The sequence below is a fragment of the Amblyomma maculatum genome, chromosome 6, assembly GCF_055883805.1.
Source record: "Amblyomma maculatum isolate TAMU_Amacu chromosome 6, ASM5588380v1, whole genome shotgun sequence".
Lineage (NCBI taxonomy): Eukaryota > Metazoa > Arthropoda > Arachnida > Ixodida > Ixodidae > Amblyomma > Amblyomma maculatum.
The window spans coordinates 75417894-75443461 of NC_139349.1; the positions used below are offsets into that span (position 1 = coordinate 75417894).

The window sequence follows — 25568 nt, forward strand, 5'->3', positions numbered from 1 at the left end:
TTATCCTCATAATCTTGCTGTACTTTTTAAGGCTGGTTCACACTAAAGTTTCCATTCACGATGGCGACTCGCGGCGGTCGCGCGACACGATTCGTCACGGAGGAGGCGATTAGTCACAGGAGACCCGAACGAGTCGCCAGCGGCCCGTTTGGGGAAGTCGCTCGCTGACCGATTTCTTGCGACGCGACTTCTAGTGGCAGAACTACTTAGCCAATCCGCGGCGCTTTTGCCTTCTTTGGGCGGAAAAATTCAAGAGTGTATGCGCGCGTGTGCACGAATTACTGCGCGCGTAGTTGTTGGACACACATGTCAAGGATCACTGCGAGAGTAAAGCGTCATGTGCTCGACGCTCTGGCATGAGGCGATTTCGTGATCTGCTATTTCGCCACACCGCAAATAACGGCGCGCACACCACCCCCGCTTCCGTCTCCGTCGAACTAGAGCGCTTTTGACTGTCGAAACTGCCCTAAACATGGGCAAACCGTAAGATCTACTTCTTCGCTGATAATTACACATATTCATAGCCGAAATGAGTCCGAATTGATCTACCCCGAGTGCGGTAGCGGAGGCTGTAAAGGCGCGAAAGGCGGCTCTTCGTTCAAATCTCTTTCGGAGAAGGGGCTGTCGTGAAGAGAGTCGAACGCCGGTGTGAACACTTGGTGTCGATCGGCGTTTGTAGCGGGTCTCCCCCTCCGTGACGAACTGAGCCGCACGGCCTCCGCGAGTCACCAGTGTGAACCATGTGCTCGTCAAGGCAGAAGAGAGCTTTTCAACTTTTCATGCCAAGCGAAGGCTCGCTCATCGCCCGAAATGATTAATCGCATGCGTGTTTTGGTACTGCTTCTGCGGTCGTGATATTCGGATTTAATTTCTCAAAGCTAAACATAAATATCACGTAGACAGCCGAGTTAATACACTTCTCGTGCAGGCCAGAGAAACTGTGGGGGGAAAGCCGTGGCCGGTCTAGCCGGGAGTTCGCTCGATCCAGTCAGCCGTGGGAAATGTGTTGCGAGGAGATGGCGGTTCGGGTCAATAGAGAATTTGAGTTCTTTAGAGGGCGTTGTTCGGGCTCGCTGGAGTCTCATAGCGATGGACAAGCAGCTCGGGAATAACAGGACAATGAACTATAGGCGGTCTTAGAACGAGGACAAAGTTGACGAAAAAAAAAAAATGGGACCGGGGTGCGGTTCCCAACAGGTCTCGGGAAATGAAGTGGTGGAAAGGTGGAAGGAAGGGATGTGGGAGAAGAAGCACGAGAGAAAGAGAGATGGAAAGTGCAGTGAAAGTAAGCACGGAAAATACCAAATAAGTGCATTATTTGAACCATTCAACGCAAGAAAGGCAAATAGAAAAGCACATTGAAATTCAGGAAGCTAATGGTATAAGTTGAAAAACCTGCCTCCGGCGACATGGCAGGTTTGCGTACAGAAGCGGCAATTCTTTCTCTTTAAAATTAGACACGTTTGCGGCGCCGACTGGTTGTGTTCAGATAACGTAAGAAATGATGAATTAATGAAGTGAATTAAACAAAAAATTACAAGAGTTCAACGCTGCTGAACCAAATATTGAGCGAAAGCATCAGCTACGGGGGACCGAACGTTCTTCTCTTTTTCTTCTTCCTCAGCCCACATATAAAGCCCCGCTTTAACCGAGCCGTATGAACGCACCTTAGTGGCCTATAGGGGTAACGGGAATGCCAGGGTCCTAGCAGGCTGATTCTGACTACTATGGCTGACGGCGTGAGCCAGAGCCCGATTTATCCAACTGTATGACGTCACTCCGTCTGTAGCGCTCCTCGCGGAAGGAGCGGGAGTTAGGCCGCCGTTGGTGTGCACCGCCTCGCATGGCTGACGGCGCGAGTTGGACCCCCGGTTTTTGCGGCAGATGACATGACGTCACACCAGGGGTGAAGCTAAAGGTCAATGGTATGCACTGCCTCGCTACGCTGAAGGCTTGAAAGTGCAAGTAGTATTCCTTTCGCAATAAAATACTACTATGTCACCGACTGGAAATGTTACTGTGAATAGCTTTGATACGTGCACATATAAGTCGAATTGTCTCTATGTCGCATCTATCGAGGAGGTGAGCGCCAAGATTGCTATCGATCGCTCCCTTCCCCTAGTACTAATATTCAGAGACTCGTTTGAGAACAGCGTGCGTCTGTTTGATGACCCTGGCGCACCATCGGGTGCGTTTTTATTTTTGGCGCACACGCTTTTCTGTCGGGCAGGCTGCATAAATGGGAGCGGGAAATAAAAGCCCACATTGTTGCCTAGCCTTTTTTCAGTTTTAATCGGGGGGGGGGGGGGAAGGGGGGGCAGGGGCCTGATATTAATTGTGACAATGATATTTTAAAGTGGCTCTTTATAACCTTCTGAAGAGAGCGTGCGATCGCCAATTCGGCACCGATCGTCGTCTGACGTCCTGTTGGACGAAAGCGATCCAACGAGCGCTTGCGTCACTTGCCTCAAAATGTAAAACATGTACGATGCCCGTCGCGACTTTAGTTTTTTTGTTATTCCAGACTGCGCCTCAGTAATTCGTGTTTTATCACATCACGCTGTTAGCACGAAGAGCGAAGAATAGGATAGTATGCACCTACGTCACGGCGGCGGCGATTTAGTGGTACTTGAAGCACAGCAAAATGCTGCAGGCAAATTTAGTCGGCTTATCGTTATCTGTCTCGATTGCACTGCCGAAGCTGTTCTCTGCACCACAAAATGGCACCCGACATGGGCGTATGCGGCACTGGCATGAGCGCGTCCTGCACATGATCAATCTTTCCCACCCTTTGGACGCCTCGCGGAAGAGTGCATGAGCCCCGCACTTGCTCTTACGCCATCTCTGATCGCGGCGAACAAGTGACGCAATACTCGCACGCGCCGGTCTGAAGAAAAAAAAAATATAAAGCTGTGGGACGGGTTAGGGCAAGAGCCTAAGACCGAGATAGTACACCACTGTCCGCCACCTAAAAAAAAAAAAAAAAAAAAAGCAAAAGCGTAGTTATGGCTTTGCTTGCAGCACGTGCGATCTAAGAGTGAAGATAAGGCCGGCCCGCTCTTCCCGACAAGCGTTTGGGCTTTGGCGAGACTAAGTTTACCGGACAGCAAGGGCTAGACAGCAGCATGGCTTCGCACTGTCGCCAGTGTTCGGCGGTAATTTCCTTAATTATTCGTAACATCATTAAGAACTAACCTTGAGCGGCCTAATGAAGCGCTTGTTGCCTCCCGCGTAGAAACGGTACCCTGCAAGCTGGGACCGTAGAATTTCTGTGACTTACAGCTTAACATAAATTCAAAGGCACGAGCAATTACTGCCATCTGTTCTGACAAAATCGTGTTCGTGCTAGGTGGTCGCCTGGTCGTCACCTACATCAGAGGATCGCTTCTGCTGCAGAAGCATTACCCCCTGCCTGCACAAATACCTCTACCCGCTTTTCTTCGAAGTCGGTTTTTGTCGGTGCCGCCTCATCAATGGTAACTCGGCTCGAATGGACGAATCCTTCCCACAGCTTCAGCCGCTGGAGAAAGAACGGTGAGTGCGATTGCAAAGTTTCTGTTCTTCAACTCCCACTGCTAAATCAACGAGTTCTGCACGCCCCAAGGCTATTATTAATAACGTGGATTTTATGCTCAATGCTCACACAAAAGTGCTGTAACGACCCGCTTTATTCCAGGCCATTGTTATGCCATTTGCAGAGCTGCGGATGCATGCAGTGATAGGCAACGCGAAATCGTGTGTCACTGAGGGAAGGTCGTGAATCTGTGGTCCATCTACACGTGAAAAACACATCCCGACAATGTCGAATGTTCTTAAAAGCAGGGAAGGAAGCGCTGAAATGTTCCTCAGGGACTGCTCTATTATGATTTGAATTTAAAAGACTTGTCTTTCTGGTAACGCTGGGGTCGACGTTTTACTCACGGGAACTGAAATCGGCCGGTGAAATTATTTGGCTTGGTTTGTGGGTATTAACGCCCCTAAGTGACCCAGGCTAAGAGGCGCCGTAGCGGAGGGCTCCGAAAATTTCGTCCACCTGAGGTTTTTTGTTTGAAATGTGCACTGACATCGCAAAACACACGGGCTGCTTGCTTTTTGCCACCATCGAAAAGCGGCCACTGCGGCCAGGATGCGATCCCGCATCCTTGGGAACAGCAGTCGCGCTCCCTAACCACTGCGCCACCGTGGCGGGGGACCGGTGAAATGGGGAGTAGGAAATGCGTGAAGGTTAGCGCGGAATTGGTTTGTCAAGCTGCAGTTGGGATGGACGAGGGTACGTAAATGTGAAGAAACGACTGAGAGGGTTTCTTGAGGGCGCACCATTGGCTCCCTTTTGTATGCGGTCATGTTATCTGACTTCGACATTGCTTTCGTTCGCACGCATGGGCAGATAAACGGTCTGAAATAGTGCCAATGTTTCAAGTAACTTAGAGAAGTTCTGGCAACATTTTACAATAATACTGACAGCGTTCCGGCCTAAGCATGATGCATGATGTTCGCACATCTGAGACAGCACCACATAAATTGGAAACCACAGTTCAGGAAAAGTAAGCAGCGTTCGCTACGCCGTCGTCACCTTACAACGTAAAATTTCCAGCTCATCAGAATTGCATTCATATGATTTTATTGGGATTTAATTTTCTCTTTTAGTAAAACTTCGCGCACTTTTCATTCTTTCATCCTTCTTACACTGGCTAAACCAAGAAGCATAACCACTTTCTGCTTCTTGATTTAGCATTAGTTGTTTGTTTCTTCAACTTTTATCTCAGAATGTTTGTTCATTGCCGCTGACACCAGGCCTCTGCATTCTCATTTCTCTCCGATTTGCGCATATATGTCTTCAAAAATTACCAAGAAGTTGGCGAAATATCGCAGTCTTTTTGCATAGGATTACACACTGCTCCGAACTGTGCAAGATATTTGAGGTCATTGTTATAAAATACACCCGCATTGAGATTGCTTACGACTCGTGTTGTACAGCTCGCCATCACTGTGCAGAGGGAACTCTTGTGTTCACGTACAAATTTTTCTAGGCTTACCACAGAGCTACGGAGCTCTATGGCACGGATTAGGCGGGAAAAATTTTGGTTGTATGCCATTGACAACATCAGATATGCTTTTACGCAGCGTGAGGGTTCGCCATCGTTTCAATTGAATTGCATGCATAAATAAATGCTGGTGCAAGACAGATGAGCACAGCGGTTAGGCAAGCGGGTGTGTTTCAATTAGTCTTACGATACTGCGCTGTGTTACTATTAGTACATATTATGACTACATTAGACCTCAGACAGTCGCCTTTAAATTGTTTTAGATCTTAAAGCTGCTCTCAAGATGAAGTTCAGCGGAAGCATTCGGCATCTAGTTCGAACAGGTATGCATTTATAGTATACATACCTTCGGAAGAAAAATTTGAAGGACACTCCCAAATACGACAAAACTCTAGTGAGATAGCTTTGATGAATTACTCATGATGCAGAAAAGTTGAGGTATGAAGCACTTTTCTCCACTCCGCTGTCGCCAAAGCCAAAATGTCAGCTGTGACTCGCGTTTTCCCTCTGACCCATTCTGCTCGTCTTTTTCTTAGAATGTACGTTCTGGTGAGTACAGGTATGAGATAATTTTTGAGCACTTTTTCTTGGGGCATACTGCTAATCTGCCGGTACGTGTGGACGTATAGCATCTTCTGTATTTTTCTATTAGTACTACCACTGCTGCCATAACAGAAGTCGATGGAGGAGGTGAGAAAAAAGGCAGCAGTCAGTCCGTTTGACGAAGTTCTTCCTCGTGTGGCAGCGACAGTTGAGAGACGAATATTAGCCTAACATAACATACATTGAACAAATATGATAAATGAAAGGTTAAAGAACTAATGCAAACAATTTCAGGAAGATGCGTGCAATCGAATGCATGCAGTACGTGAGACATGAGGCAGCCAAGCATGTAAAAAATAAAAATTACAACTGCGTGGTGTAAAAAACAATGTCATTCACCCATGCGAACATTAAGTGACCCATGTAAATGGAGGTGACATACAGTAATCTCGGGATAGATTACGTCAATTTGAATTAAATTATTCAGCCGAAGTAGCAGTTCATAATAGACTTTTTGACGGCCATAATTTGTTCTTGTAATGAACGCTTTGGTATATTACGACGAGGGTAGGACGAGTGAGACATAGCTGCAACATACCTAGATTAGAGATAGTTCCGAAATGTCCTTTTTTTGATAGTTTTTATGAGCTCAACAGACTATATGCATATTGGCATAGCTACAGTATTGAAGTCAGTTATCGAATCTTGCGTGGTGTGCCCACTTGCTGAGTTCTGGACAATACATAAAATATTTCCTGAAGAACGGTTATTTTATGTAAGTTATGCCGAGTCTTTGTTACTCACACTAGTGTGCAGTAGTTCAGGTGGAGGCAAAATAAAGCATTTTATAGAGAAAGTTTTACTTTTTGTAAAATATTTCTGTCACAAAATAAAACCTACAACCTTTGATTCCTTGAGCATGATGCAATTGCAGGGTATCTTGAAAGTAGGCACCGAGTGATTTAAATGACTGCACTGTTTCAGTAGAAAAGCAAGGCGCTCGTCTGCTGTGCGATGCCAGTGCACTTTCATGAACCCCAGGTAGTCGAAATGGCCGAAGCCCTTCACTATGGCGTCTCTCATAGCGTGAGTCGCTTTGGGACGTTAAACCCCAGACCCTAACCTCACCTAACTTGTGATTTATACTAAAGAACTATTTCTGTATTACACGTTTTGCTTTTAGGACGGAAAGACACCTTTGTTTTAGCTACATTCACCGCGAGTGAATTTGCATCTGACCACACTTCTAGGCTCTATAGCATACGATTACCTGTGCGCTTAGATGATTACAAGACTCACCCGATACATAGAAGTATCATCTGCGTAGATTATAAAGTGGGTAGAAGTGTCAATAGTTGCAATATCATTAATATAAGGACCGAGGATACTGCCCTGAGGGACACCATGGTTTACTGAACGTAGTGTAGATTTGAAGTTACTGATCTGTGCGTACTGCTTTCGAGGTAAGTGTAAATGTATGAGATGTAGAGCTTAACCTTGAATTCGGTATATTTCTAGTTTATTCCTTAAAGGCTCCCATTTCAGAGAGTATTACATAAGAGGTGAGTTTAAACTTGAAATCCGAAAAAACAGCGATGATTATTAAACAGTTAGGCGATCGGCTGCACGTTCCTGAAAAGCAGATAACGATGCGATAGGGACGATGCTGTAGTTTTAGGTCGTTCCAACCTAGCTGCGAGAGAAAAGAGCGAATAATGAAAGTAGTAGTGTGCAGTTGTGAGCGCGAAAACTCAAGTGGATGACTGGTGCGATGAGATATGCGCACTGCGGCTTTGATGCACAGCTGTTGATTGGAAAATGAATAAAGAAATTTATGGAAAAGTGCAAGGCTCGAAATGCGACGCTGAAAAGAGCAGTGGAAATTCGAGTTATGCTTTTAAAGTTAGAACACCGGTGTCATATAAGTATGACGAATGAACCGGGCTGCACGATTTTGGACAGATTTCAATGCAGTGATTAGATATGCTTGATGTTCCTGGTTTTGTATTCGTTCATTCGTGAGAGTCCCATACGATACTACTCGCTTACTCCAACTGAGCCCTTCCCAGTGCTTAGTAAGCTGCAAGTATTAACTTTCAGTGGTCCCTGCGCAATGTCCGGACTAGCGAGTTAAGAATTCGACCTATTTAATTCATTGTCGTGTTAATCTTTTTATTTTTATTTAACAATAGATACTTGGAGATATACAGGCTGATACACGAGTTGGTCCCAAGGCAAAAATGCAAGGGTGAAGGAACAACAAAAATATAAGTAATTTCGGTAAGGATTACGAAGCAAAAAACAAAATGAAAACAGAACAAAGCAGAAATAGAGTAGGGCACAGAACAACTCAAAACAAGAAAATGAGAAACGCGTAGAGCAGAGTTATATACAATAGCAAAATATTTACGGGCATACGTATTCACTCGAAAGTGCCGAATATTTGTTTCAAATAAATCTACAGAATCAGCATTCACAATTTCTTCTGGCAGATGGTCCCATTAACGCTTTGATGGCAAAAGGAAAGAATGAACATTTAAATATGTCAAAACGCGAAAAAAAAAAAGGGATAATCTGTGATGACTCGTATGGCTGACGGCGTGAGCCAGGGCCCGATTTATCCAACTGTATGACGTCACTCCGTCTGTAGCGCTCCTCGCGGAAGGAGCGGGAGTTAGGCCGCGTTGGTGTGCACCGCTTCGCATGGCTGACGGCGCGCGTTGGGCCCCCGGTTTTTTGCAGCAGATGACATGACGTCACACCAGGGGTGAAGCTAAAGGTGAATGGTATGCACCGCCTCGCTACGCTACTATGTCACCGACTGGAAATGTTACTGTGAATAGCTTTGATACGTGCATATATTAGTCGAATTGTCTCTGTGTCGCTTCGATCGAGGAGGTGAGCGCCAAGATTGCTATCGATCGCTCCCTTCCCCGAATTTTATTTGAATGTTGAAAGTGGTTTGATATACTTATGTATTTTGATACGCCCGTGATTAAGCAGGAAAAGAAACTTTATGACAGCGACACGTCGAGCTGATTTTAGAGTCGGAACGTTTGTTGATTGCGTAGAGCAATGACGCTGTCAATCGGCGAGTGTCTGGAATAAATAAAACGGAGTGTCATGATTTGTATTATCTCGAGTTTGTCAATGAGGTAAGATTGATGTGGGTACCATGCGAAAGGCGTTAGCAATGTTAGTAGCCCAGTTGAGTGCTCAAGAACGTCGCGCCTAAATATTTTAGTGTCTGGTCTTGGGGGAGGGGGGGGGGTTATAGCGTATATACTGACATCATTCTCCGTTTTTCGGACCATTTTGTGATGTTGTTTAGTGAGAGATTTAGTCGGATTTAATTGTCCAGGGACCAAACTGTTGTGTTTAGACAGCACACCAGTCTGCGAAAAGGCATACTGTTACATTGGGCTCCCCACATGATGGGATGTCGTTAACATGCAATGCTCTTCCCATGCAATGGGAAGAGCAACTGACTTAAGACGGACACCTGCGGAACACCATAAATCACTTCAAGGCTGTGAGGCTCAGCATTGCTAGCTGATACACATAGGGATCAGAAGGAAAGATAAGATGGCATCCAAACAACAGTGAAATGGCAATGAAATGACAGTGCGGGACGCGATAGAAAGCCTTGGAAGAATCTGCAAATATGGCATCTATTTGAAGTCCAGAATGGTTTCCACGAAGTCATGGGCAAGTTTAAAAACATGCGCTACCATGAAAAGGCCTTTCCTGAAGCCATGCTATTTAGCCATGCGGTAGTGCAATGCGATATTTTTAGTGACATCAGGGCCGAAATATTTTACTTCAGATGTTTTTTTAAGTGAATTATTTCCAATTTCATACAAAATAAAACTATTAACTTTTCTCTTGGAAATATGACATGCTAGCATTTGTTTGTGCTAAGATGATCTAATTCCCATACCGCGGCAATTTAATGTCGCCCTATTTACTACACAATCGTGGGCAAATGACCTAATGCGAGAAAAAATATTGTTTGCGGTGTCATTGATATATAAACGGCAGCGGTCCAAGAAAAGATCCCTGTGTTCGTCCAGATGCATGGCCGGGCTATCGAGGTGCACTTCGTGCGCTTCCATTGAGCGGCCGTGCCAGATATCACATTTGTTTTTGATTTGTTGCCGCTCACAGCCATACACTATTTTCATTTATACAATTGCAAATAATGATTGATGACCTAGACAGGAAAATTAGAAAGGTAGGCTTGAAAATCAATCAGCAGAAGACCAGGGTAATGTTCAACAGCCTCGGGAAGGAGCAGCAGTTTACATTAGGTAGCGAAGTACTGGAAGTAGTAGGCGAATATGTCTACTTAGGACAGGTAGTAACCGCAGATCCGAACCATGAAAAGGAAATAACGAGAAGAATAAGATTGGGATGGAGCGCATTTGGCAAGCACTCGCAGAATATGACTAGCAGCTTACCGGTATCGCTCAAGATGAAAGTATACAACAGTTGCATCTTACCTGTGCTCACCTATGGGGCTGAAACGTGGAGGCTAACCAAGAGAGTTCTACTTAAGTTAAGGACAACCCAGAGGGCTATGGAACGAAAAATGGTACGGGTAACATTAAGAGATAGGAAGCGCGCAGAGTGGGTCAGAGAAATAACTCAAGTTACTGACAATTCTAGTGGAAATTAAGAAGAAGAAATGGACATGGGCAGGACATGTAGTGCGAAGAGAGGATAACCGATGGTCGCTGAGGGTAACAAACTGGATTCTAAGGGAAGGAAAGCGTAGCAGGGGGCGGCAGAAACTTAGGTGGGCGGATGAGATTAAGAAGTTCGCAGGGGTCAAGTGGATGCAGTTAGCACAGAACTGGGTTAAGTGGAGAAATATAGGAGAAGCCTTCGCCCTGCAGTGGGTATAGTCAGCCTGATGATGATGTAGACTTCAAGCGCTTTTAGAATTCTGCCATCACTTTGCAGGGGTTTCATTTAACATTGGTACTGGCAGTCAGCCTGATACATTTTAATATATTTTTAGAAATAATTTGAAGCCTTATTACATTTTCAGCTTTGTCGTAAATTTAATGGTATCTCAAATGACCTTTTTTATTGCAACAAAACTGTTTGCCTTTCCTTCTATCGTCCCATAGGACTCTGCTGGCTCTCCTGCTGTTGATGGACGATGGGGGAGTAGCGCTGCGCAAGGCTCTGTCCTCGGCAAAAGCTTTAAAAGGTAAATGTTCACTAGCTTCGTCGAGCCAAGGTCATAGGCGTGGTAAATTTGAACATAGGTGCGGCGCCAGGAGCCGGCGTCGCCCTCTTCTTCTTCTTCGCACGTGCGGCACACGGATCCTGCGACGCTTGCTTCGTCTCCTGCTTCGCTTCTTCTATTTCTTCCTCTGCTTCTTCTTCATACACCTCGCAAACTTTATTCGTTTCGGTATATATCCCCAACCTGCTTACCATTTCTGTCCACCGCCACCGCCGTCCATTGGCTCACTTCCTGGGACCTCCCCCTTCAAAATTTGCTCGACACCTTCGTGTCATCTAGACCCGACTGTGGTGTCCTTGACTTTCGCAGACAGCCATGGCGGAGATTAAACCCCATAAATTCGTGTCTGACAATGCTTAATCGAGCTTCCGCTCTGTGAACTAGGCTCAGGCCTATATTAGTCTATCCTTGCTTAACAACACAGCATAACCAAGCATAACAAAGCTTTCACTTGCATAACCGGGCTTAGCCGAGATAAGCTGCAGATATTTTTTATCTTACCCTTCAGGGGACACTAGCCCCTATTCTTGGACATCGTGCGACTCCTAACGAATGAATACAAATGAGTTAATTCCACCTTGGTGACTTTTTGTGACAATCTTCTCTCCATTCCTACTTAACTCATTTCACAGTCGTCTCTTAGAATAGTCTTCTCGCAATAGCTTCGTTGTCTCCTCTTGCTTGTTTTTTATGCCTTAGTCCGTATGGCTGTACAAACTGCTGCATCGTATAGTTTTTGTAGTATACAGCCCAACCAGGCAGAGTTAAAAAATGTTTCCATCAGCACGTGGCATAACATGGACTCTACGGATTCCCTTTCAGAATCCCTTTTATTCAAGAAAAGAAGGCATTGCGTGCTCTGTGTTCAGGGTGCGCCAAAAGGTATGGCCCATTCTAACCCTGTTGCTTTCAGTTTTCAATATTTAGCCGCGAAATGCAAAGTACGATGAAAAATATCAAGAAAAATTCTTCGGCCAAAATATTGGCATTTATACTTACATAACTGCAACAAAGCGACACAACAGACAAGAAGGGCATCAGAACAGGGCGGTAACTTTTATTTGTATACAACCACTATTACTTTTAGAGGTCAAGAATATATCCAGAAGAATGGAATCTATACCGGGTCGTGCGTGGCTCCAGTGTTGTGCAATATTTATCTCGCTGTTGTTGACAGAACATTTTCTCAGACACCTGAAACAAGTAATGTGCTAAGAGCTTTTAGATATGTGGACGATTTTTTCTTTGTGTTGAAAAAAAAAAAAATCAGTCACTGTTGACCTATCCATAATTGTAGAGATATCCTTACTAATTATTCGCCATGGAACTAGATTTTACTTTTGAACTTTCTAAGCGCAGCAGTTTTGAATTTTTTGTTCGTTCAAATAACTCTCAGGGACGAAGGCAATCGCTGGAAGTACCAACCATGCTCTCAAAGGGTATGGTCAAACGAGTCGTAGCTTTTCTGTTCCTCGGGTCGGCACTCATACAGTCCTGCTGTCACCAAGCGCAAAATAGCTTTGACGAAGAGATCATGACGGCACGGGCAGGTTTTCCTTCTCTCATGATTAGTTCTGTTGCCGAAGCTTTGCTAAAGAAGCTCAAGCTGGAAGGAAAAAGGAACGAGTAGATAGCTGAACCTGGCAACTGTAAAAGTAGTGATTATCCCATAAAAACATAAAGTGGAACACAATCTCAAACGCGTGGTAACAAAAAAAAAAAAAAAAAAAAATATGCGACGCGCCTGGGGTTTCTTCAGTCCCGAAAAAACTTTCTTCCCTGCCTTACTTGGTATCATGCGACAGTGACAACAACTTACTGCACTACTGAGCATCAGAACCGGTTTGTGAAGTGCGAAAAAGGGGTAGTGCATAAAATTCCATTGAAATGTGGGAGGTGTACATTGGGCAGTCAAGCCGGTGTGCAAACGAGCGCCTACGGGAACATAATTTGTCTTTAAGGACCGGCACTGAGTCTCACCTTCCGGCCCACATAAATGAATGCGGAAAATAAAATAAGTGTAAAAAGGAAGAAAAGGAAACAAAGTGCGATGACAGACTCCAAGGAACCAGCGTCTTGTGTAGGAGTTCTGACAGGCTTGCGTGGGAGCTGATTTAGGCTTATCACATCAATAAGTGTGGGTGTGATTGTGTTAGTACGGCGTCCCTGGAAGTTTATAATAAAGAGATGGCTTTCCTTGATATGTAAGAAGGGACTCATAAGAAAGGAGACTCTAAGGACCTTAAAAATTACAGACCAATCAGCTTACTGTCTGTTACGTATAAGGTATTTACTAAGGTAATCGTTAATAGAATCAGGACAACCTTAGACTGCAATCAAGCAAAGGATCAAGCAGGGTTTCGGAAACGGTACTCTACTATCGATCATATCCATACCATCAATCAGGTGATGGAAAAATGCTCGGAATATAACCAGCCCTTATACATAGCATTCATTGAGTATGAAAAAGCATTTGACTCAGTTGAAACCTCGGCGGTGATGCAGGCATTGCGAAATCAGGGGGTATACGAACCGTACGTGAAAGTGCTGGAAGATATATATAGTGGCTGCACAGCAACCATAGTTCTGCATAAAGAAAGTAATGAAATTCCCATAAAGAAAGGTGTTAGGCAAGGAGACACAATCTCCCCAGTACTATTCACAGCTTGCTTAGAGGAAGTATTCAGAGACTTGGAATGGGAGCAGTTAGGGATAAGGGTAGGTGAAGAATACCTCAGTAATCTGCGATTTGCTGATGACATTGCCTTGCTAAGCAACTCGGAGGATGAACTGCAAATAATGATTGATGACCTAGACAGGAAAAGTAGAAAGGTAGGCTTGAAAATCAATATGCAGAAGACTAAGGTAATGTTCAACAGCCTCGGGAAGGAACAGCAGTTTACATTAGGTAGCGAAGTACTGGAAGTAGTAGGCGAATATGCCTACTTAGGACAGGTAGTAACCGCAGATCCGGACCATGAAAAGGAAATAACAAGAAGAATAAGATTGGGATGGAGCGCATTTGGCAAGCACTCGCAGATTATGACTAGCAGCTTACCGGTATCGCTCAAGAGGAAAGTACACAACAGTTGCATCTTACCTGTACTCACCTATGGGGCTGAAACGTGGAGGCTAACCAAGAGGGTTCTACTTAAGTTGAGGACAACCCAGAGGGCTATGGAACGAAAAATGGTAGGGGTAACATTAAGAGATAGGAAGCGTGCAGAGTGGGTCAGAGAAATAACTCAAGTTACTGACATTCTAGTGGAAATTAAGAAGAAGAAATGGATGATGGGCAGGACATGTAGTGCGAAGAGAGGATAACCGATGGTCGCTTAGGGTAACAAACTGGATTCCAAGGGAAGGAAAGCGTAGCAGGGGGCGGCAGAAAGTTAGGTGGGCGGATGAGATTAAGAAGTTCGCAGGGGTCAAGTGGATGCAGCTAGCACAGAACCGGGTTAAGTGGAGAAATATGGGAGAGGCCTTCGCCCTGCAGTGGGCATAGTCAGGCTGCTGCTGCTGCTGCTGCTGCTGCTGCTGCTGCTGCTGCTGATGATGATGATGATGATATGTAAGAAGATGAGATAAGTTACCTGTGCCTTTCTGCTATGAATTCCTGCCCGTGCACATGCCAATGATATGATCATGTTTTCACCCTTTAGTATATAACTAATCGAATTCGTTGTTTCGAATAAATCAGTTTCAAGATAACACCCCGTCCTGTCCTTCTTGTCTGTAAAGTATACGAGCGTGAACCAACTAGCCCCGCAACGCATATTACCAAAATATTCGCGCACCGCCTGTCAATTGCTGAAACTATATTGTACGCAAAGCACATTCAGTGAAATCCCATGTTCGCATATCTGTTCCGTTTATTTCAATTAGGTTCGTAAACGTGACAGGAAGCGATATACTTGAACAGACACACGAATTTGTATATAATGATTTTGACTCGAAGGGATTGCTAACTCCAAGGACTTCAGAAGTATTTACATAGTGTTTTTTTTTATTTAAAGCAGTGTTTTTTAATGTTTCGATAAGATTTTAGAATAGTGCTTCACGCAAGACCGCCAGGTACGGCTATATGAGGAATAATTTTGAACAGGAAGTCGAAGTTATAGCAGTTACAGCAGACGGCTACACTACCTTGAAACATTTAGCGCCGGCTGAATTTACCATGTTAACCATTTTATATATAGTAATTAGCTTTATTGTGCCTTAATTGCAGTCATTTCAGGATTCAGACGAGAGTTGCTGGCCTGCTGTTCGAGCGCGGAAGAGGAAGCATAAACTACGAATATAACAGGCGGCGAGCTGTCGAGCGTGGGTCTGAAATTGAAGACAGGCAGATAATTCGCACGTACTAAGTTCATAAGAAAGTATGGATGAAATGCGATCAATTCTTTTGAGCGTTTTCTGAAGGATGAAACTGACGCTCATACTACTTCACCATAACAGCTGTTTAGCGCTTTATGATTACCTTTCATGCCTAATATTTATAACTGCATAATTACCACCATATATTTATTACTTTCAGATGCCTCCGTTTTTACGCATCTTCGTGGCATCTTCGTCTGTTCCTGATGCCTTCGGATGTCTGGACATTTCCCAACACGAAAAGGCTCCAGTCCAGGGATCTGTTGGTGTTGTCCGCATTCTTCTGCGACCGCAGGCAACGGAGGGGACGCCGGAGGCAAGGGGTGCGTTTCCTTTGATGGCGATCATCTCATATTCCTGTGCACTATGGGAAACAAATGAATGGAAAATCTTATGAGTTCTTTGAATTCTAAGTAACCTAGTAAAAGCGTTGTATCGTAGAAAGCTGAAAGTTGCTTCAAACACTTTTATGACTGATGCCAAGCTCCCTTTCTTGCGTTTCACTTTGATGCAGTGGTAGTAGTAGTAGCGGTAGTATTATTAGCAGTAGTCAACGTGAGCGGTGTCCCGTTGCCAGGAGAACATACGGATTGGTAACTTGGGCAGAGGACAACTTTCCGCATGGTCGCTGTGCCGGCAGGATAGCGGTATAAGACAGTGATTCCAACCGCTGCCTCGCTGCGTCGCATTTCCCTCCTTTCCTTCTTTTCTATCTATAAGAGGGGACGCGATAGCACCTTCAGCAGTGCCTTTTCATTCCGCGAATTTTTGCCATTGGTAGACTGGCACAGAATAGACGTACACAGGGAGCCTGACATGGAGATAGCCTGGTAAAGTGCTGAACGTCTTTAGATTGTTTGGGCTTTAGGAAAGGATGGACCAGTATCTGTTCCATTCCTCGCTGGGCGCCCACACTTACATTTATTAGCATACAATCGGAGGCGCATGTGTCGTTGGTTCGAATCCCTTTCGCGAACTGGCATCCAACTGGACTAGCAGATAAATTTTTCCGACACATTTTTATCAATTCTGGGTTACCGCGACGGAGAAGTTATTAGCGACGTCTGTTTGACCGAACGAGCCGTATACGCTTCGCGTAATAATAATAGTACTAGCAGTAGTAGCAGGATAGGATAGGATAGGAAATACGTTAATTTCTCTAGGAAGGTCTTGTAGCAGTAATAGTCGGCGTAACTGGAAAGTAATTGCGTAGGAGTCGGAGGGGGGGGGGGGGTGCTACGATTAGCTCAGTAGAAGATAAAAGCCAAGGAATGCATATTCGGAAGGTCACTAATGCACTAGTAGTGGTAATAGTTGCAGAAAACTAAAAAAATAAAAATGGTCTGTAACTGTACCACGGTACAGCCGGTTTCAGATAACCCTTGTTAAGCAGTTCGCTCAGCGGCATGTGACGTAGTGGGAGGCAACGCTTTCCTATGGAAAGTACATGCTTTTTGAGAGACATTTACTCGTAAACCGTAGCCGATGATGGGAGAAAAAAACTTTTGCCGCGTTCTTTTTGTCTAGGCCCATTAATTGTTAAGTGCAGTTTTGTGAATTTGGCTTCGTGCATGCTTAAATAAAAGCGCAGAAGGCGAAGAATGTTCCGCGCGGAATTTGATCCTGCTGCACGAATAAGCGGCGGCACTTTGACAACATTAACCACCGGTCGTTTCGTTTGCTCTTTGGTTTTGCCTTTGGTTTTACCCCTTTATCTTTTCACCCTCTCCACACGCACTGGTTTGACTCTTCGGTTTCTCCTTACTTTATTCCTTCCTTAAATTAGAGGTCCTCTAAGAGGGATCTGCTAGCTCCCACTGAACTCCCACTTCCTCTATACCGTTACTTCTTTCTTTGCTTCTTTTTTCTTTTGTTCCTTTCTATTATCCTCAGCGTACAGTAAAGAGGGAAAGAGAATTACACAACAATGCAGAAAGAACACCAAGCATAACTTATGCAATACAAAACAATAGGGGTAAAATTACGGTTAACGGTTTTCTTGAATCTACATTAGAGATTGACGAGCAGTAATGTGATGCGGTGCGCCAAAACAGCATATGAATCAGTTGATAAACAGAAACAGATTTCTCAGCGTGGTAAGGAACGTTTTGAGTTGGATGGGATTATTGATGCTCGTTAAAAATGCAGGCAAGAAATTCCATTAATTGCAGGTTGTTAGAAAATATGATTGTGCACATGTCACCGTATTGCAAAGCACACTCAAACTAATTCGGACTAGTTTATTAAAACCTATTTTAGAGCATAAACTTTTCACTACCTAACTAGTTACTTTATCGCCGTCGGCGCCGACGGCTTGTGATGTTAACGAAGCACCGACGGTCGCAGCCCGCCCGGTGAACTGGCAGCATGCCAACTCGCTTCAGCATTGCCTGCATGTCTACAACCAGGTCAAGATGTGTAAAAGGGGCATGGCGGGCGCAAATGGTTACGCGTTTCGGCGATCCTGCAGGGGTTCGTGCAGGCGAGGTTCGTGAAAATATGGGTGACGTTGGGCTTGTTTGAGACAAAAAAGCCTTAAATCGCGGCAGGATTTGTTCCTCTTTTCGTAAATGGGAATCGTCCGTACTTTTGTTCACTTGCTTATCCGATTCGTCCACTCAGTCGTTTGCACGTTAGTGATTTGTGTAATATGTAAGCGGTACGGGCGCTGTTGCATTTCCTTCATTAAGTGGTTAAGAATACCTTACAAAATTATATTTTTCTCCCATTCGCCCAATTGAACGAGGGAGTCGCTTTCCCTGCCTTACGCTATCCAAAGTGAGAAAGCTGTGCTTCCCGAGCGCCTTGGAATGAATACCCATGACCATAGGTCGGCAAAATCACGTGTGCTCACTTAGGCTAACTCAGACTCATGAACTCAAACTCACGCATGATTACGACTCACTCGGGCTCACTCAGACTCTTAACTAATCTGGGTTCACTCACTGATTTCGACTCACGACTCATTTGAACTCACTCATCTCGACTCACTCATTTTTGACTCGCGACTCATCTGCGCTGACTCACTTCGACTCACGACTCATCTGAGCTCACTCATCTGAACTCACCCCATCTGGACTCACCCATTTCAATTCACAACCCAATTGAGCTCAATCATTTCGACTCATCGGGACTCACTCATCATGGACTCACTCATTTCCACTCTCGACAAGCAACGAATGACGGTCCTAAAGCTTGTATAGGTAGGCGGCAGGAAGTATAGAGAAACATTCGGGAAATAAATAAGAAAAAAAAGTGTAACATTACATGATTAGTCTGCTTTCTTCAGTAATGAACGAGTTGAAATATTACAGGAAAAGTAAAAAATATGGTGGGGATTATATTTTTTAAGCTGATTATAGTGCGAAAGCAGGTCTTTTTAGCTATACCACGGGCCAAATTTTGGAAATGGCTATGGCCGATTTGGTGATTGCTGTCTTGTCGGGCACATTCAATAATGGTTGGATACCAATTGTAAAGGTGAAACTTCGAAGGTGGCCAGGGCCAAATTCTAGAAATGGTCATGCCCAACTTTATAGGTAACCATGTGTCGAGGATGGTCAATGCAATTAGGAACTGATCGCTTTTGATGCAAATTGGCCCAAATTAAATTTTGAGGGTTTTTAAACCATGTGTGACCCAAACCAAAATTTGCAGGTCACCATCCTGTTCGCCGTAATCGAATTATGTTGAACGTTCATTTTGGTCCGAAATCGGCCGGGGTCAATCTACTGGGGTGAGTGGACCAAATTGGAGGGTGAGCCCGGTCAAATTTGGAGCTCACCATCTTGTTCTCCATAGTCATATTAAATTGGACAGATTTTTGCCCAAATAGTCGAGGTTAAATTTCGGCGGTGGGTGGGCAAAATTTAAGGCGGCCCTGGAGGTCACCATCGTGGTCGCCGTAGGCGAATGGTGTTGGACAGGTTTTGGACCAAATCGACTGATGCAAAATTTCAGCTATACCGAAATGCGTTTAAATTACCCACGTACGTAGCCACATATTTGTGACCTCTCAAACAGCCTACCCAATTAGAGCAATGACACACAAAAAGAAATATCTGACAACATTCTTGGTCTGTGGTGGTGAGCCGATGACTTCTTGCGCAATAAGAAAGAACGTTAGAAAATCTGGTTACACAATGGTCTCTTCGAATTTCATTAGCCTGATATTAGGTATGCACGACTAGCCTGACTCGTTCGCATCGCTGTGCACCAATGAGCAGCTAATCCGTGCAATCATTTGTGAGATATTCCGAAATAAATAAACAGCAAAAGAAGAACTATATAGCCACCGCAATACAACACGCCAACGAGAACAAATGTTCGATTAACCTGCATTAATCGACATAGTCAAAATAATTGCGTAACAAAAACATCGAAATTGCTCTACATGATCAGCTCACCAAGAAGCTTATTCATTATTAGAATTACACAGGCAATTCGAGTCCGCTAGGATCTAACTAGTGACTTGTACCCATTGCTCACTCGATTACTTCAGATCATGATTCTTCAACCTCTGGGCAAGAATTCATTTGATTTCATAGAAACTTTCTAGGTCGGACTCAGCACGACTCGGATCATAATCTGAATGCGAGTCCGGACTCACTCCCGACTCAGATCATGATCTATATGTGAATCCGGACTCACGACTCGGATCACGATCTGAGTGTTAGTCCAGACTCACTCACGACTGAGATCATGATCTGAATGTGACTCTTAAGACTTTTGGCGCTGCATAGTTACACACTTTCCTAATGCACATCCGGGTCTTGAGTTCATGTTTGATCTTCCAGATAATACACATATCCAGTACTTGGATATCAGACTTGTTCTTCGTGAAGACCATACGTGTTAGTTTTATAGGACACGAGGGGCAAAAGGTCTTCTTCCTTACGACTCCGGTCATATGAAGTTGATCAAGAGGGGGCTAGTTGTCTCGTGTTTACGGCATCATCATCATCATCATCATCATCATCATCATCATCATCATCATCATCATCATCATCATCATCATCATCATCATCATCATCATCATCATCATAAGCCTGACTATACCCACTGCAGGGCGAAGGCCTCTCCCATATTTCTCCAATTACCCGGTTCTGTGCTAGCTGCATCGACTTGACCCCTGCAAACTTCTTAGCCTCATCCACTCCCCTAACTTTCTGCCGTCCCCTGCTACGCTTTCCTTCTCTTGGAATCTAGTTTGTTACCCTAAGCTTACGGCAGTGTTTACGGCAGGCATTGATCAAAACATGTCCGCACTTGATGGGCAAGAGTGTCAACCTACAAACTGAGACATTGAAAAGAAGTGGATATCCGAGGAGCATATTGATATCTGCGGCTGAAAGCTGTTTGAAGAATATGCGACCCCGAACAAGAGAGTGAAAAGAGGAGACAGGTTGTTGTCCTGCCCTACGTACATGGCATCTCACATTATCTTAAGGAGATCGCGAGCCAATTTAAAATTAGGGTCGTGTTGTGTGTAGGAAGGTGAACGAAACGAGTGAGGCCAAGGAAGGATGCGGCGTGCTGCACAGGAAACGCTTTGTGAACTACCGCAAAGGTGTTATGTACAAGATTCCCCTGACATGTGGAGAGGCCTATGTGGGAAAGAAAGGCCGATGCCTCAATTAGAGGCTAAGGGAACACAGAAATTCGTGTGCCAAATTGTCGGCCCCGGGAAACCTGGCGACCCATTCTCTCGTTGTCGCACGGAAGACGCTCAACGGGACTCGAGGGATAACCATTGTGTAGCAAGGTTCCCCGAAACTAAGGTGCTGGCTGGAGCAAAAGCTATTTTGTAAAGATAGATTATCGATTGGATTGGATTGGAAAACATTTATTTCGTCAAAAAGAAAGATGCAGACTGTCTGCTCTAGATTTACCCGCGATACATTAGTGGTGCGGGGAGTCTACTCCAATTAGACTCAACTACACTCTGTCTGCTCTAGATGGCCTCCAGTCCATGGCTGGTGGTGACCTCAGCAGCCCACTCGGTGGCCAAGGCTTGAATGCCCGGGTCCGAGCTGACCAGAGCGGCCTCCCATCGCTCAAGAGAAGGAATTTGTAGTAGATTTTCCGGTGGAGGTCCTTCTTTACATTTAAGATGACTTCGAGTGAAGAAGAGGAATGCGTGATTGTGGCGCTCAACAGGAAGGAAGTGATACTGCTTCGTTCGGACAATATGACAAGAAGATAGAGGCAATTTATAATTACTTTCGTTTTATTTTTTTCCTTCAGAATTTCTCTTCGCATTTTTTCTGAATCTTCTGTTTTCTTCTTATTGTAGCCTTGCGTGTATTGTGATGCTTTCTTCTTCTTCGTATCACAAATAACAGCCAGTTGGCAGTGAGCGCATCATCGGTGTGAACGTCTTGCCTTATATTCTCTTGTTTGTTGTGTTTGTGTATAACTATACAGCGCCAGAGGTCTTCAGAGTCTTCTAACCAACTAGCCCGCAGGAAAGTACTACTGATCTGAATGTGAGACCGGACTCCCTCAAACTCAGATCATAATTTGAGTGTGAGTCCGGACTCACTCACAACACAAATCATAATCTGAGTGTGAGTCCGGACTCACTCACAACTCAGATCATGATCTGAGTGTGAGTCTGGGCTTACTCACGACTCAGATCATGATAATAGTGTCAGTCCGGACTCACTCACGACTCAGATCATGATCTGAGTGTGAGCCTGAGTGAGCCCGAGTGACTCCGCCGACCTATGCCCATATGACTTAATGGCTGGCTGATGTGATGCTCACTCCTCCATTATTCAACATAAAGTGCAGCTTCAACCTTTTCTTCGCTTCGTTGTTAGGATTTAAATTACGTCAATAGCATTTGCAAGCCAATAAATTATTCTAGAATTTGATTACGCACTGATGCAATGGGGACGGCTTAAGAATAAAGTGCCACGGTGACGCTCCTGGCCACGACGAAGTTCGGGCCACGCGAACGGCTCGCGCAGGAGAAACGCGCCGCGCGATATCAGTTGGTTGCTATCGCAACGAAGCCGTTGCTGTATGTGCGTATTTAGCTCCGGCGGAGATCGCGGCCTGGTTCGGAGGAGCGCGGTTGGTACTTTATCTGGAAACTTGCCTTCAGTGCCTCGCCCGTGCTGTGACCCCACCTAAATACTCTTGCACCGTGAACTGTACCTACATGCGTGCCGCTCTTATTCACCCCACCACATTATAAAGTACTGATACCCCCGACGTTACCTTAGGTTACGTCTCGTGTTACTAAGCGGTAACCGCCTTGTCAGCGTTTGTTTTATTTCCTAGTTTCTAATTGAAATACCGTATTGTTTTTCGAAGGTGAGGGTCTCATTCACCGCTTCTAAGTTATTTGAAGCCCTTTTACCACTGATGCCAAGCACCGTACACTGTCTTTCGATTTTCTGCAGTGATATAGTAGTAGCAGTAATAGTATAGTCATTCGCTGTAGTGGTATTCTTAGTAACAATTATAGGGAGTATGAATCTAAGTCAAAGTGGCGGCCATTTTGTAGTGCATGAAGCATGACCAAAGGCTGCAGGCATATCTAACGGGATTATCATTATCTCTCTGCACCACTATATGGCGCCCGTGTATAGTCACTTCAATACCTCCTAACCATGCAGGTAACCTTCAAGATCACGGATCCACGCAAGAGACGGACTGCACTGCGCACCCTCCATCCCTCATGAAGCCCGACAGGCCCGAATGTGAGCATATTACTTATTGCATTGATTATTGTAGCGCAACAAAAGACGAAGACACAAAAACAGAAAAGTATTCCTTTCTGTTTTTGTGTCGTCGTCTTTTGTTGCGCTACAGTGTCGAGCTTTTAAACCAATAAGCCCAAAAGTCACCCTACTGCGCTGCTTATTCCATGAAGCAGTACCACTATCTAGTACAATGATTAAGAGCAAGAATACAGGCAAGAATACCCGTTTTTTTTTTCTTTTTTTTTTTACGCATAAAAGAGTGCCTAGGTGAAATGATCAAATACCCATGGTGGTATATCGCGGCGTGTTTTCGAAGCAAAAAATGACGCTGTTTACTCCGGCAGAACGGTCCCTACCGGATTTAACGTGCCATCAATTTAGAGGAGAACAACAACGATAGTGAATGAATAGTGTATGCATGGTAGTATAAAGCGAGAGGTTTGCGAAAGTTGCAGCCACTCGAGGACCAAGCTAACGCGAAGGGAGATATGAAACCGTCACAAGAGGGTAAAAAGAAGCGAACGCAGAAATACAGGCCATTGATGTAAATTCCGACCGTGTCGAATTACACTAAAATCAACGATTCTGCAAAGCAAGACTACAGCACAGAATTGGGACCACCAAATAGAATAATTCTGATAAAGTAGCACAACTTTAACGTCAGACAATCAGTCTCTCAGTTGCTGTGTGGCTGATCGTCGTCAGACAAGAATTTGGCCACTAAACGATCTTGCTTCCTTCATAGTAAACTTAGTTATGTTGGTTATGTCCCACGTTGCCACGTTGTCATGTTTCTGACTTCATTGTCTTTCGAATGCGTGATATCCTGCTTTCAGTATAAAACAGCGTTTAGCATGCCTAACAATTCGTCGAACCCTCGACCTTGCCCTGACTATGTGAGCGAAGTGTTTTAAGCATAAATTCGTGTTTCATTACAGACGTACGTTTCGTTCCGGTAAAGAGTATCTATAGTAGTCGACTCCGCGATTTGTGCATACTTTCCCGCACTCTAAATGCTTATAGTTTTACGGAAGATATGCATGGAACAAAAGCGGTAGTTGCGCAGAACTTTCAAGCGTATTTGTATCATAGCTATGGCAGAGTGGTGGTTTGGCCCCTTGTAGCATCACCGAAAGAGAGGGCCAAACCACCACTCTGCCATAGCTATGTTACAAATACGCTTGGAAGTGACACGTAGAGATACTGCAAGATCGGAGAAGGGCCTGGTGGTGTTGCAGTGCCGTGATTGGGTTGCATCAGAGCAATGCCTCAGGCACATCAGAACGGGCTATAAGTACTGAAAGAATTAAAAAAATATATTGATCTGCGTGCGAACTATGCATGCCCGAAAGCAGGAATCGTGGTACAGCAACGGGCATCCGCCCTTTCGATACCCGGGGGACAGCGAGAGGATGTGATGTGCACAAAGGCACACCACCTCGCCTTGTCCACCGCACATGGCGGCCGAGCGTTCAGCCGGGCCTCAAATCTCCCGGGTCGACTCCGGTGGGAATCTCAATCCCCGCACTGCAGCGATCGCAGGCACAAGCAATGCAGGCGCTGGGATTCGAACCAGGGTCTTCGCGAGTGCGAGCTCAGCACGTTACCCACTCGGCTACCGTGTGGCACGGCTTCTTCGCGCCGCCTCCGAGGGCTGATTGTACATAGGGGAACAGCTCGCCGAAACGGAGCGTGCGCTGTGCCGGACTGCGTCTGCGCTGCTGTTTCGAGCCACGATTATTTAATCTATGTGACAGGAGCGATAATGCTAGCTTGATGCATCTTTCGCGATATCTGTGTGGCCGAGCGTCGTTTCTTCTGTTAAGTTAGTGCAGCAGCCGTGTGTGAGGGAAGGGCCGTATGTCTTATTTCCAACGTGTGACCGTACGTAAAATAGTAACGGAGAACGGTCAGTGTCATGCAGTGCATTCTGAAACGGGATGTGTTTAGATGAAAGGTTTCGTGTGTGCAAACTGCGGAACACTGCTGAGCGTCATTTCCCTCATCTGTTGCTTCTACATACTCTCACTATCGCACAGGTATGCGGGGCTGCAGGCTTCGTTCAAGTCAAGCAAAAGGAATTATCGACGTGTTGCAAGAAGTGCGTGCCGAAGTTCCATGGAAGACGGCCATCGAGGGCTGTGCCTAGAGGCCAATTCACAAGAAATCAATCCACGCGTAATTGCAACGAAGAAAAGATATCTGATTACGTTCACTGACACTCATCTGGTAGCAGGAGGTGTTCATCACCAGAATCCGTTAAAAGTGCGGTGAACAGTTCGATAATAGTTCTGAAGTGCCGCACGTCCTACTAGAATTCGAAGTATCTTACATATGTATGTTCCTATCCTTCTTCAGGAGCGCGCGTACGAACAGTTTCTGTGTGGAGTGTTCAAATAAAGCATATTTGTGAGAACAGCAGTTGAACTTCATTGCAGCTGAAAGCTGCAAGTGAAGCATGCATCCTTATGGTGAGTGGAACTATACGACGCACGCCTGCCTTTAAAAAGAATGCGCGACTCGCCACACCAGTAAGTTTACAGGGGGGGCGGTACAAAATTATGCACGAAAAATCTCCGCTCGAACGAGCAGTACATGATAGAGGCTGCAAAGAACTCCATGGGAGTGTCT

At 45.0% G+C, this 25568-nt stretch overlaps 1 protein-coding gene across 1 annotated transcript; it reads left to right on the forward strand.

The window, feature by feature from the left end:
• Nucleotides 1–3016: 3016 nt before the first annotated feature.
• Nucleotides 3017–25353, forward strand: LOC146186028 (uncharacterized). Its single transcript, XM_084605615.1, has 7 exons — nucleotides 3017–3155; nucleotides 3350–3534; nucleotides 10724–10806; nucleotides 11668–11727; nucleotides 15383–15545; nucleotides 22851–22934; nucleotides 24977–25353. Exons 1-5 carry the CDS (start codon nucleotides 3126–3128, stop codon nucleotides 15427–15429), a joined length of 405 nt encoding a protein of 134 aa, XP_084461741.1. The 5' UTR covers nucleotides 3017–3125; the 3' UTR covers nucleotides 15430–15545; nucleotides 22851–22934; nucleotides 24977–25353.
• The last annotated feature ends 215 nt before the right edge of the window (nucleotides 25354–25568 follow it).